The sequence below is a fragment of the Cervus canadensis genome, chromosome 18 (assembly GCF_019320065.1).
Source record: "Cervus canadensis isolate Bull #8, Minnesota chromosome 18, ASM1932006v1, whole genome shotgun sequence".
NCBI classification, from domain to species: Eukaryota; Metazoa; Chordata; class Mammalia; order Artiodactyla; family Cervidae; genus Cervus; species Cervus canadensis.
This window is the reverse complement of record NC_057403.1, coordinates 24438085-24451497: the sequence shown is the minus strand read 5'-3', so window position 1 is coordinate 24451497 and position 13413 is coordinate 24438085. Positions and strand designations below refer to the sequence as shown.

The window sequence follows — 13413 nt, the reverse complement described above, 5'->3', positions numbered from 1 at the left end:
GAAAGAAGTATCTTCTCTCTGCCCAAACTGCCCTCTGGTGCTTAGAGCAGGACTCCAGGGTGGGGGACCAGAGGCCTGGAGGCATCTGTGGGAGGGGATGCCGGCCCGAAAGCCCAGGTCAGAGCATTTGGGAGTTTTTTTTTGGTGTTTTTTTACCCCTTGGAGTTTGGGATCTTAGTTCCCAGACCAAGAATCTAACCCGCGCCCCCTGCAGTGGAAGCAGGGAGTCCTAACCACTGGACGCCAGGGAAGTCCCAACATCTGGGAGATTTTGAGGGAGCTGGGCCCCTCTCGTGAGGGAGGAAATAAAGGCCAGCCTCTGGGGAGCTGCTGGTCACAGGGACGTGCAGAATACAGGCCTCTCCAGCTTCCCCCAGCCTATGTTTACTTCTCAGGAGAGCCCCATAATGCTTGTGTTATTGCCACCGTCTTTTCCCCAGAGGCTCCATCAGGCCTCTTAAAAGAGTGCTCTCTGGGTTTTGTTTCATTTCATGAATGCAGGGCAGCCCTAGTCCTTGCCCCACGTATGCCCGTCCTCTCCTGATGGTTTATTTCTACTCACGAAAGCATCTGTTCCTTGTCCTTTGCTCGCTCATTCATTCATCAACTCTGAGTCCCTCAAACACGCCAAGCCCCGAGCCAGGTGCCAGGAATTCAGCCTCGAAACAAAACACCCCTGCCCGTCAGCCCGCACCTTGGCGGGGCCTGCCCGGCGGGGCGGAGCTGAACTTGGGGTGCCGGTCTGGTCATCTCTCCAGGCTGGGGGTCAGGGACTTCCCTGCAGGCTGTTACCTGGGTTCTGCTTCCTGTGCTCACTCGGGGCTGGGTGTTCGCTGGCCAAGGCCTTCGCGAGCCTCCCCTCTGGGGCTTGTTGGCGAGTGTCCTGCAGCATGCAGCAGGTGTGCGTGTGCGTGTGAGTGTACACACCAGCCGCAGCTGGCCCCCCACTCCCCTCCCCACCTGTGTGTGGAGGAGAGAGGCGGGCGTCGTGCCTGCAGCCAGCGGGCCTGGAGCCATCCCCAAGCCTCTCTGTTTTCCTTCCCCACCGCTCTGTAGACCCTCCTCACTATTTCTGTTCCTGTTCTGTTGCCGTTTTCAACTCTTCTTCTTGGAGGCTTTCTGTGCTTCCTGAAAGGTACCTGGTCTCTGTGTGCCATCCCTCACCCTCCTCCTCCTGTCCTGGCATTCCCCCCACCCCCAGCAGGACCCCCACCCTGTAGTTCGGGGCAGAGACTAGTCACTGCTGGCGCTGCTCCCCGCTCTCGGGAGCCCCGGCTCCCCTCCACCCTGTGGATCGGGACCTCTGCCCACCCAGCCAGCGGCAGTGTCCTCCAAGGCGGGGGATAGGAAAGGGGCCAGGCGTGCTCTGCCCGTGCACCGACCACCAGCCTGCTCTGGGGGACACCGGCACCCCTCCTCTGCCTGCGCCCCACAGCTCCCTGGTGCAGCCAAGGGGCGGGTCCTTCCAGGGCTCAGCTGCCTGGAGGACCCTACTCAGCCCCACCCAGGCCTCCTCTCTATGGGCCTCTGAGTCCATTTCCCCCACATTAGGGGGCTCGCCACCCTGCTTCAGCACTTCCAGGCCGAGAGGGCACACAGGCCCGGCTCCCCAAGCAGGGGCCTTAGCAGTCAGCTCCAGGGACCCCAGCAAGGCCTGTCAGGACTCAGCCTCTCAGGGCACCCTCTTGCTGGCTCTGTGCTTCCTCTCCTCCCTGCCTCCGGGCCTTCTGTGTGGGCCACGGACGTGCCAGCTTTCAGGGGACCTGCCTGTCAGGAGGGAGGGTCAGCAGCCCCCAGGCAGCTCTGACTGTGTGCGCTTCCCCCCCCCCCCCCGCCCCACCCTGTCCCCCCAACCCAGGCTGAGACCGCTGCCAACCGGATCTGCAAGGTGCTGGCCGTCAACCAGGAGAATGAGCACCTGATGGAAGATTATGAGAGGCTGGCCAGCGACGTGAGTGACCCCCCGCCCCTGCCCTCCCCCGGTGGCCCCGCCAGAGCTGAAAGGTCCGGTCCCCTCTCGTTACCCTGGCCCAAGGCCTTTGACACCTGCAGAGGAGAGAGCAAAGATGGCAGTGAGGCCTTCTAGAGACGGTCAGAGGGTTACAGAGTAGAGTTTGACCACACCAGTGCTCATGGTTTCACAGGACTGAGGGTCAGAGTGATGTGTCACCGTGCTCACTGACTCCTGGCGTCTCGTGCCTGGCTTCCTACAGAGATACTTAGGGACAGTTTCCCCCACTGCGTTAGAATCATCTGGGGAGCTTTTTATTTTATTTTTTAAAAATCTGTTGGCCATGCCACGCAAAAAAACATCTTAGTTCCCTGACCCAGGGATCAAACCCACACCCCCTAGAGTGGAAGCACAGAGTCTTAACCACTGGACCACCAGGGAAGTCCCTTTATTTTTAAAAAATTTTTAAAGGAGCTTTTTAAAAAGTTCCTTCCCCTATACAAAAATTCCTGTCCCCGTGTCCCGCACACAGAAGCCTGATTTGGTAGGATGGAAAGAGACCCGAGATCTGACACAGCGACAGACAGGATGGCTGTTTGTCACGGCAGGCCCCCTGTGAGAAGGGAACTCCTCTTGGCATCTAAGCTCCCCAGGAGGAGTCATTTGACTGCTCTTCTAGATCAGTGTTCCCCAGACTCTGAGAGTTCACAGACCAGGAAAACTCGAAAAAGTATTTGCCAGCCCACCCATAGCGGCCGACTTTTTCTTCTGCCAAGTTAAGGATACTTTAAACAAGAGAAAGCTGCCGCCTGGCACCACCACCACTGCTAACGCCAAGGAAAGGTTAGGGGCTGGGTCTTAGAGTCCCAGCCCTGCCCCCCAGAGGGCAGCAGGCACCAGGCACCTGGACGTGAACACACGTGGAAACCTCGGGCCTCGGTTTTCTCATCCTGCCTGAGGCTGGCATTTCAGACCCCCTTCCCCAGGCATATCTACCTGCACAGTAACTGATCTTACTCTCCTGGGATTGTTCTGGAATGTCCAGTTTGTTTGCTCATTTGTACCCTTTCCTCACTCCATCAAAGACACGAGTGGCTCATAAAAGTACAGGTCACTTTGTTTTTTCAGTTGTACTGTCTAGTTTTTTGTGCCCAGGCTCTGCGCCTGGCGCTGACTACCCCAGAGTGAGCCAGGCGTGTGGCCAGTCCTGCCTTGGGGCGCTTACAGTTGGTGAACAGGACGCAGCAAGGTTCTTAGACAGCGCTGCACATGGCGACAGTGGATTCTTGTGCAGCCCTGATGGGGGCGGTGCCCCCAAAGGGATGTCTGAATTGAAGCCACCCTGCTTAGAGGAGGGAGGAAGACCAAGGGCAAAGGCAGAAGTAAAAAGAAGCCAGAGAACAGAGTTGTGGTTCTAGCAGGGGTGATATTCCCAGAATCCCTGGCCATGGGCTGCCCATGGGGAATCATGGAGAAGTCAGGCTGGATAGCAGGGGTGATCCCCCAAGATGGGGTCCGCGAAGATCCAGGTCCCACGTGCCCATGAGCTGGAGGCAGCCCTGTCAGCTGTTGGCGGGTCCCCTGCAAAGGTCACCCCGACTTTTCGTGGGCCCACAGCTCCTGGAGTGGATCCGGCGCACCATCCCCTGGCTGGAGGACCGCGTGCCCCAGAAGACCATCCAGGAGATGCAGCAGAAGCTGGAGGACTTCCGCGACTACCGGCGGGTCCACAAGCCACCAAAGGTGCAGGAGAAGTGCCAACTGGAGATCAACTTCAACACGCTGCAGACCAAGCTGCGCCTCAGCAACCGGCCTGCCTTCATGCCCTCCGAGGGCAAGATGGTGTCGGTGAGTGCCTGGGCCCAGGAGGCCTACGGAGCCACAGGCCCCATGATGGGTGGAGGGGCAGCTCCAGGCCATCCTCAGGTGTATTGTCTGGCCTGCACAGTCTTTCTGAACTAGAATGCACAGATCCGGGTGCAAGGCGCCGTGGGGCATACACTTGACACTTGACATTGTTTCATTTCCCCCATGTCACTCCCTGGAGTTATACTCTCATCCCAAGACCACACCATAGTTTGGAATCATTTGAATGTGGACCCTCATTTGGCTGGGACTCCCACCCCTGCCAGGAGTGCACAGTCACCTTCTGACTCATAGCACCATGGGGGCATTCATTCATTCATGGTCACTCATTCATTTAATCGGAAGGTGTAGGGGGCCCTGTGCAGGCATGCAGGTACAGCGGAGCAGGGCGACGTGCGACCCCGGCCCGTTTCTCTGCCTTCTGTGAGCATCCCCGCGGGGTGCCCCAGCCCCCCTCGTAGCCCCGCCCTCTCCTGCCCCCACAGGACATCAACAACGGCTGGCAGCACCTGGAGCAGGCCGAGAAGGGCTACGAGGAGTGGCTGCTGAACGAGATCCGCCGGCTGGAGCGGCTCGACCACCTGGCAGAGAAGTTCCGGCAGAAGGCCTCCATCCACGAGGCCTGGACCGACGGTACAGCCCTCCCTGCTCCCGCCCTCCTTTCCTGGCTTGCAGACACATGCGTGTGCTCACACATACACACGGACACTCACACACACAGAGCCCCTGCTGCCTGTGTAGGGTTTGTCTGTCTGCTAGGCCCCCTTTTCTGCTGCCTGCGAGCATGCGTGTCACAAATGATGCTTTGGGTGTGTCCAGCCCTGGGCAGCGAGGAACAGTTTGGGGCCAGGTCCCCCCAGTCCACTCTGGCCTGGAGATCACTCACGGGTGGGCCCCTTCCTGGGTCACTGGTGGCCGGTCATCTGAGAATGCAGCTCTGGGCTGGCTGTTTAGGGACGTGACCCCCAGGCCTGTCCGTCTCCCCCGAGAATGGCACCCCTCCGGGCCAGTGGGGCCGGGGGCAGGCTCGCCCTGCTCCAGCAGCCTGGGTTCACACAGCCTGCCCTCCATCCCCCTCACCCTTTGAGACCATGGACCTCACATTGAAGAGCCTGTCCTGGCCAGTCTGGGATCCCGAGCACGGTCCTTGGAACAGGCCACGGAGCCACCTCCTGGCCTTGCTGCCCGACCTGCAGGTGCCACTCACTGACCAGCCTTCAGTGTGGCCCCCCCATGGGAGCTCTTTGTCATCTCTGCCCCATCCACACATCTCTACCCAGATGTGCGGTAGGACTCCCGCCTCAGCAGGGCCTGGCGCCCAAGGGCCACCCACTCCCCCCGGGGGCTTGCCCCCCACGGGATGCCTTCTCCCAGAAGGGCCGCCACAACTCCGGTTTCTCGGCAGCTCCACAGCTGCCTGTTCTCTTGGCTTGGGCTGTGGGAGTCCATCACATCCTGGCCCTCAGCTGGGACCCACACCAGGCTGAGATCCCAGATCCCAAGGGCCTGAGAGCCTTCAGGAAACGGCCAGTGCCTGGGAATGCAGAGGGCCTTCCACGGGGCTCCTACCCTCCCACTCTGGCTGCCTCCTTCCCACTCTGCCTTGCCCTCCTGCCACCACTGCCGAACTGGTTTCATGCTTCCTTGCATTGCTCGGTGGTTCTTCATCCCTCCCACCCTCCTGGTCCCCCACGAGATCCTCACTGAGCCCCTGGGGCCTCCTCCAGCCCCCACCCACCCAGCTATTTGGTGTGCGTGCTTGCATGCTCAGCTGCTTCAGTTGTTCCAACTCTTTGCAACCCCATGGACTATAGGCCATCAGGCTCCTCTGTCCATGGAATTCTCTAAGCAGGAATACTGGAGTGGGTCGTCATGCTCTCCTCCAGGGGATCTTCCCGACCCAGGCATCGAACCCGAGTCTTCTGCATCTCCTGCATTGACTGGCAGGTTCTTTAATACTAGCACCACCTGGGAAGCCCTTTGGCAGGCAGCCCCAACCCTGGCCAATTGCTAAGACCCACCCAGAGGCGCCCACATGGAGCCTGTCCACCTCTGCCGGCATGTGGACACGAGGCTGTGCAGGCTGTGTTGACTGCGGCCCGTGTCACCCGTGTCCCTGGCTGCTGCCCAGCAGATGCCCTCCTCACAGGAGCTCCTGAGGACCCTGGCCCTCCTGTGCCAGGGGAGGGATGCGGAGCAGGGGCAGTCAGAAGGCCAGGCGAGGACCACGAAGTCCATGCTGGGAGGCAGGTGCCTCCCTCTGCCTCACGGAAGCCACACCCATGGGTTCTGCCCCTCCGACCTGAGGAGGGGGAGTTGGCATGTAGGTCATTTGTTGGTTCTTCATTCATTCATTCAGCAAACACCTCTTGAGCCTCTTCGCTGTGCTCAGCGGTTTCCCAGGTAGGGAAGGGTTCCTGCCCAGGGAGCTCAGAGACCAATCAGTTTTGCCATTTCTCTTGTCAGAGGTCTCTTGTCATTTAAGTGGGTTTTAGAGCACCCGTGTCCCCCGCTTGGACTGAACCATCTCCTGCCATCATCCGTGTCATCGTCTCTCTGCATCTTCCTTCCTTGGTCTCTGAGGATCATCCCTGTGGATTTGCCTCCTGGGGGCCTCTCGTCAACCCTTCAGTCTCTCTCCTGGGGCTCCAAGAGCCCTGGGAAGAGGGTCTCCTGAGGCCGAGGGGAGGGGGGTGACGGGACCTCGGAGCTGCTTCCCTGGGGACCCGGCCGGCCTTCACCTGAAGGTGTTTAGAAGTGGGTGTCCAGGCTTCAGCCTCCACATGCCCTGGCCCCGCCTCCCCTCAGGCACTCTGGCATCCAGCCCTCCCCCTCGCGTCGGCCCGGAGCCACTGGGCAGGCCTGTCCATTCTCGTTCCCAAGACTTGAAGCCTCTGTCCTCTGAACCACCAATTATGCACCACAGGGCAGGCCGGCCCCTAGACCCCGCTGTACTCCTGGGATCGGGTGGAGCAGGCTCCTTACCTGCGAGTACAACGCAGGCAGAGGGCAGACTGAGCTGCCGTCACCCTGTAACCCCCTCACCATCCCCTGCAGTCTGCAGGAGTGTGTGAGCCTGCATGTGGAGGCTCCTCACAGGGTCTCAGATTGTCTGGGGAGAAAGCAAAAATGAGCCCCCTCCCCTCCCTCCCTCCCTCACTCGGCCTGGCTGCCCTTTGGCCCGGATCCCAGGCAGCCCTGGCCGTGGCCCCCTCCTCCCACGTCTTCCCCCTGGCAGCTCCCTTGTGGCAGCTCTGCTGAGGCAGAGAAGTGGTAACCTGCTATTTCTGGTTCCCACCCTTGGGAGAAAGCGATCTGGAGAAGGGAATTGCAAGCTTGCCTTTGTGGTTGGGCTGGCTGCCCTGGGGCCGGGGCAGCAGGGCCCCGTGGAGTCAGGCTCCCAGGCCGCGCCACCCCCTGCCCGCTGGTTCGGGGCTCCATCCCTGGGACAGCTGCGGTGGGGTGGGCCTGGCTGGTGCCCACCCTTTTCGAGATCACCTCACTGGGGCTTTAGCCGAGGGCTGGCATTGGCCCCATTTTACAGAAGGAGCAGACCAGGAGAGACTGCTTGCTTGGCTGCTCACGGCAGGCAGCTGTTGGGATTTTCTGGTGCCCGCTGAGGAGGGTTTGGTCTCTGAGTGCGTACTCTGGGGGTAGCCCGAGGTCGCTTTAGAGGCTAGGGGTCCCAGCATCTTCCCCTCAGTTCTCTGCGGTACTGAGAGTGCAGGGCTCCCCGCCTGAGCTTCTGTCCCGGGGTGTATAATTAGCCAGGCCCCGGGCCTAATAACAGTGTTCCTCCCTCCCTTCAAAGGGCCTGACATGGGCCCTGCCTCACTGCACTGCCCTTAGGGTAGCGTGGAGCGGATGTGTGGTGGGACTCCCGCCCCAACAGGGCCTGGCGCCCAAGGGCCAGGGAGCAGGCATGGGGTCAGGCTCCTGGAAGAGCCCCAAGTCAGACTTCCCCTCCCCTCTGCGCCGTCCCCCACCCCCACCCCGCATGCTGAGGCCCAGTTAGGCCCTCCGCAGGTGGGTGTCAACCTTTCCAGCCTTGGTAGCCCAATCCAGATTCTTACCGTCTACCAATAAAGGGCTTCCCAGGTGGCGCTAGTGGTAAAGAACCCACCTGCCAATGCAGGAGACGTTGAGATGTGGGTTTGATCTTTGGGTTAGAAAGATCCCCTGAAGGAGGAAATGGCCACCCACTCTAGTATTCTTGCCTAGAGAACCCCATGGACAGAGGAGCCTGGTGTTCTATAGTCTATAGGGTCATAAAAAATCAGACATGACTGAGCAACTTGCTGCTGCTGTTGCTGCTAAGTCGCTTCAGTCGTGTCCCACTCTGTGTGACCCCATAGACAGCAGCCCACCAGGTTCCACCGTCCCTGGGATTCTCCAGGCAAGAACACTGGAGTGGGCTGCCTTTTCCTTCTCCAATGCATGAAAGTGAAAAGTGAAAGTGAAATTGCTCAGTTGTGTTCGACTCTTTGCCACCCCATGGACTGCAGCCCACCAGGCTCCTCTGCCCATGGGATTTTTCCAGGCAAGAGTACTGGAGTGGGGTGCCATTGCCTTCTCCGAATGACTTAGTGTGCACCAATAAAAGACACTAAGTCTAGAGCACAGAGCCTGAGTTGGGATATCTGAGTCACGCCCACCAACCCCACAGTGTCTCCCAGCCCCATCCAGCAGGTATTATAGCTGGGCTTAGAGATTCCTGCAAAGGAGCAAGGGAAAAGGTTCCCAGGGTTTCCGGCCTTCATGGGGGCAGCATCCTCGCCGAGGCAGGGCATCGGGTCTGTACCCTGCTCCCCTCCCTCTGGTTGGATGCCCGCGACACCGTTGACCAAGCACCCCTACCCTCCGCCCCACCTCAGGGAAGGAGGCCATGCTGAAGCACCGGGACTATGAGACGGCCACCCTGTCGGACATCAAGGCCCTCATCCGCAAGCACGAAGCCTTCGAGAGTGACCTGGCCGCCCACCAGGACCGCGTGGAACAGATTGCCGCCATCGCCCAGGAGCTCAAGTACGTGGGCTTGCGGTCCCCCATCACCCGCATCCCTGCCAGCTCCTGGCCCGGAGCGGTGGTGGGGCAGTGGTGGACGGGTTTCCCTTGCCCTTTCGACCCTCACCCCCTCCTTTCCCGTGCTAGGAAGGAGCCTTATGGGGTGATGCCTTTTGTCCACCTGTCTTAACCCCAGATGAGACCCATAGTGGGATCTACGTTCCCCAGCAGAAGGGACGTCTCTGACCCCCTGAGGTGGTGGGCGACCTAGCCCCCACGGCCCCCACCCATGGCTCCCGAGGGACTCTGGCCGCACAGAGAGCCCATTGTTCGGCCCGGCCCCTTGCCTTTGCCGCTCAGAATACACTTATTGTAAGAGCTTCCAGGCAGCCGGTTCTCTGCCCTCCCCGCCCCACCCCAGTCAGATAAACTCGTGCACACAATTAGTACACTGAGTCTCCAGCACAGTGAAAGGGAGCCTTATTCCCCCAGCCGAGCGGCCAGCAGCAGGCAAGGCCCAGGGAGCAGGAGGCCCGGCCATTACTTCATGGAAAATCCACAGGCCCTGGAGGGGCGGCAGGGCTCCCAAAATAGCCATCTGCTCAAAAATAGGATCCTTGGCTGCAGTCAGCCTTTCGACAGACCCCTCCCACCCTGTCACAGTCATCCGCGAAGTTCTGCCTGTTCCTCCAAGGCGGGGGCCCAGCGGCGAGGCCTGCAGGAGCTCCACGCTGGGGAGGGCTATGTTCCTGACTTACTCCCTCCACACTGCCCAGCTGCTCTGCGGCTCCCCATGTGCTCGCCCAGGGGCAAAAGTACCACGGGCATGGTCCTGGGGACACGCGCCCTCACTGGGCACTGTTGGGGGTCCTGCAGCTCCTCTAGGATCAAGCCCCCTGTACCTGGCACGTCCAGACCAAGAATGAGGTCGTGGACACAGACGCCCACCACCCGCAGGGGTTTTGGGGATGGGACAGGCGAGCCCTTGGATGCTGGTGGGCAACAGACTTGCAGTCAGCTCAGGCCCTGGGAATGGCTGTGTGAAACCCATCGCCCTGAGCCAGGGAGCTGACGGTCCCCCAGGCAACTCTCTGGACAGTCGCCCTGGAGGAAGAGGGGAGGGTTGTTTGGGGTGGCGTCCGTTCCCCCGAAGATGAGTCAGAGGCCAAGGGCCGCCTGGGATGAGCCTGGGTAGGCAGCCCGGCTGCGTAGCGGTTAATAATAATGACAAAAGCTCAGAGCACTCAGTGCCCTCCAGGTGCCAGCTCGTTCAGTCCCCCATCGACCCTCGCTTACAGAGCTGGGACTGAGGCACACAGAAGCCACGGGCCCTGCCGGGGTCACACAGCCAGGGAGTGAGTGAGACGGGAGTGGGGCCCAGGCCGGCCCGGCCCCTGCATGGAGTGCCGCCTTGCTGCTCCTCCAGCCCTTGCCTGCTCCCCTGGCCCCTGTATCCTGCCTGACCGTCTGGTCACCCTAGACCTGTGCGCCGACTCCCTGGGAGCCTGCTGCTGGGAGTGCCCAAGTGTGACCCCAGGCAGCGGGAGGCGTGGGGCTGATGCTCAGGAGTTGGGGGGCGTGGCAAGAGCTATGGTATCAGCCCAGTGTTCCCAACCTCAGTCAAGGCAACAATAATACCTGTTCCCTGATCAACTTGTTTTTTTTTTCTTGAATATATTGTCAGTTGCTTAGCATGAGATTGCAGGCTAGTCACACACTTTTTTCCCTAATACCCATAAAAACATATCCTTTAATAACTTCCTACTTTTACCCACTGGGCGCCAAGGACTGCTCTCAGCAAACACTTCACGTGTGTTAAGTAACTTGGTTTCCTCACTAACCCCACCCCCATCTCACAGATGAGAAAACTGAGGGATCCAGAGGGAATTCACTTGCCCAGGGTCACAGACGTTCAAATTCAGGAGCTGGAATTCACGCCTAGGGAACTTGTCTCCAGAGCCTTGTCCTCTAACCAGCATGCTCTGCTAGACTTTCTTTAAATGGAAAGAGCAATCCAGGGGACTTCCCTGGGAGTCCACTGGTCAGGACTCTTTGCTTCCACTGCAGGGGGCTTGGGTTTGACCACTGGTTGGGGAATTCAGATCCCGCAAGCCACATGGTTCAGCCAAAAAAGCAAAAAGCAATCCAGATGCAGCCGTGGTTGAGGGTCACAGTCTGGGAGCCCTGCGTCAGCTGCTCTTGACAGGAAGCTCTGTTGTCCTCTCCCCACCCGCGCACCCCGCCACCAATTCCTCCTGCCTCAGACCAGAGAGGTGGTGGACGACTGATGTTCTGAAGTGTTGGTGTCCCCCTGCACCAGGGCCTGGGACGCGTGTGGGCGGGCGGGTCTGGCACTCCCTGACCGCCCGCACCGGGTCTCACCGCCCTCTGCCCGGTCCACAGCGAGCTGGATTACTACGACTCCCACAACGTCAACACACGCTGCCAGAAGATCTGCGACCAGTGGGATGCCCTTGGCTCTCTGACCCACAGTCGCAGGGAAGCCCTGGAGGTGAGCGGTGGCGGTGGCGTGGGTGGGTGCCCTCAGAGCTTCCCAGACCCCGGCCCACTGTGCACTCCCCCTGCTGGCCCACTGACCTCCCGCCTCTGTCCCTGTTCCTCCCCCCGACACGCACCAGAAAACAGAGAAGCAGCTGGAGACCATCGACCAGCTGCACCTGGAGTACGCCAAGCGGGCGGCCCCCTTCAACAACTGGATGGAGAGCGCCATGGAGGACCTCCAGGACATGTTCATCGTCCACACCATCGAGGAAATCGAGGTCTGCCCCTGCCCACCCACCCGCCCTTCTCAGGGTTCATGGGGCCTCCTGGTGTCGGGCTGCCCCCTCACCCCTTCTCTTCACGTCTCCCAGGGTCTGATCTCAGCTCACGACCAGTTCAAGTCAACGCTGCCGGATGCTGACAGGGAGCGCGAGGCCATCCTGGCCATTCACAAGGAGGCCCAGCGGATTGCCGAGAGCAACCACATCAAGCTCTCGGGCAGCAACCCCTACACCACCGTCACCCCCCAGATCATCAACTCCAAGTGGGAGAAGGTAGGCGGCCCCCACCCACCAGCAGGCCAGGGAAGGACCGCCAGGCGAAGGGCCGCCCCCCTGACTGCCCCTGCCCATGTGCCCTCCCCAGGTGCAGCAGCTGGTGCCCAAGCGAGACCACGCCCTCCTGGAGGAGCAGAGCAAACAGCAGTCCAACGAGCACCTCCGCCGCCAGTTCGCCAGCCAGGCCAACATCGTGGGGCCCTGGATCCAGACGAAGATGGAGGTGAGGGCCAGTTGCCCCAGCCCAGCCACTGCCGCCCCCGCACCCCAGGACACTCTCAGCAAAATTGAGCAAGAGCCCCCGCTGAATGGGAGGCTGCCCGCCCCTGGCAGGAGGTCTGCAGTGCTCCGTGGGGCCAGTGGACTTGGGGGCCTCGTGGGATCAGGAGGGTCAGGAAGGTTATATCAGTGGAAATGGTGGTGCCATCCAGTGGGCAGAGGTGCTAGGGGTCAAGGAGAGGCGGCCTCGAGTCGGCTCTGCCCTCAGCGGCTGCTCCGGAATCAGGCGCACGTAACCTCTGCTCCTCAGCGCTGTCATTCCTGAGAGGGGCGGGACTGTTACTTCATTTCCTCAGCAAATAGTTGGGCACTGCCCTGCGCCAGCCCCCTCGTGAGCACCGCGGTGTCATGGTGACCAAGGTGGTCTGAGCTCAGACCCTCACGAGCATACGCATTCCGCCCTGGTGATCCAGCCCCAGGAGGCTTGGAAGCATGCCCCTCTGCCCTTCGGGCTCCTGCTGGCCGAGCGGCCTCACTGAGACTCACACCTAGTCCGAGAGGTTGGGGTAGGCAGCCCAGAGGCATGGGGGCACTCAGGAGCCCGGGTTCTGAAGTGGGCCAGGCCTGGGTTCCCATCCCGGCTCTGCCTCGTACTGTGATAAGCTGTCCTCTTCCGACCTCAGTCTCCACCTCTGCAGAACGGGGCCTCACAGGGAGGGAGTGGTGAGGGTGGACCTGTGAAGCGCTGGGGCAGAAACTCTGATCACTGCTGCTGTGCTGGAGGGCGGGGCTGGTGGGGGGACAGTCATTGAGCATCACCAGCTGCACCTGGTCCTCTGGGAGAGGACCCCCAGGCTGGAAGCAGCCTCCCCGTCCCCCCCCGCCCCACCGACCAACCCGCAGTGCGGTGGCCAGCGACAGGCCTCCTCCCAGCGGCTGGTGGTGGCCCGAGGGTCTGCCAGCCCCAGCCCAGCGCCACCCTCCTCTGTGCAGGAGATTGGGCGCATCTCCATCGAGATGAACGGGACACTGGAGGACCAGCTGAGCCACCTGAAGCAGTATGAGCGCAGCATCGTGGACTACAAGCCCAACCTGGACCTGCTGGAGCAGCAGCACCAGCTCATCCAGGAGGCCCTCATCTTCGACAACAAGCACACCAACTACACCATGGAGGTGCGCCCGCTCGCCCTGCCAGCCCGAGCCAGGCTGCTGCCTTCTTCCAAGTGGTTTTTGCCCTGCAGAAAAGCCGGCTCCCACTTCCTTTCTCCCCTCTTTCACTCTGACCGCAGAGACTGGATCCCATGTTCATACTTT

The 13413-nt window shown here is 60.7% G+C and overlaps 1 protein-coding gene across 4 annotated transcripts in view; it reads left to right on the top strand.

Moving 5' to 3' along the window:
* The window catches only part of ACTN4 (actinin alpha 4), a 74793-nt gene that overhangs the window by 57074 nt on the left and 4306 nt on the right, over positions 1–13413 (top strand). For all 4 annotated transcript variants that reach the window (XM_043438022.1, XM_043438023.1, XM_043438021.1 and 1 more), the window contains exons 9-17: positions 1859–1951; positions 3569–3799; positions 4303–4450; positions 8692–8842; positions 11225–11333; positions 11461–11601; positions 11695–11877; positions 11969–12103; positions 13093–13272. In XM_043438022.1, coding sequence (XP_043293957.1) covers positions 1859–1951; positions 3569–3799; positions 4303–4450; positions 8692–8842; positions 11225–11333; positions 11461–11601; positions 11695–11877; positions 11969–12103; positions 13093–13272 — 1371 coding nt within the window. The remainder of the gene's footprint in view (positions 1–1858; positions 1952–3568; positions 3800–4302; positions 4451–8691; positions 8843–11224; positions 11334–11460; positions 11602–11694; positions 11878–11968; positions 12104–13092; positions 13273–13413) is intronic.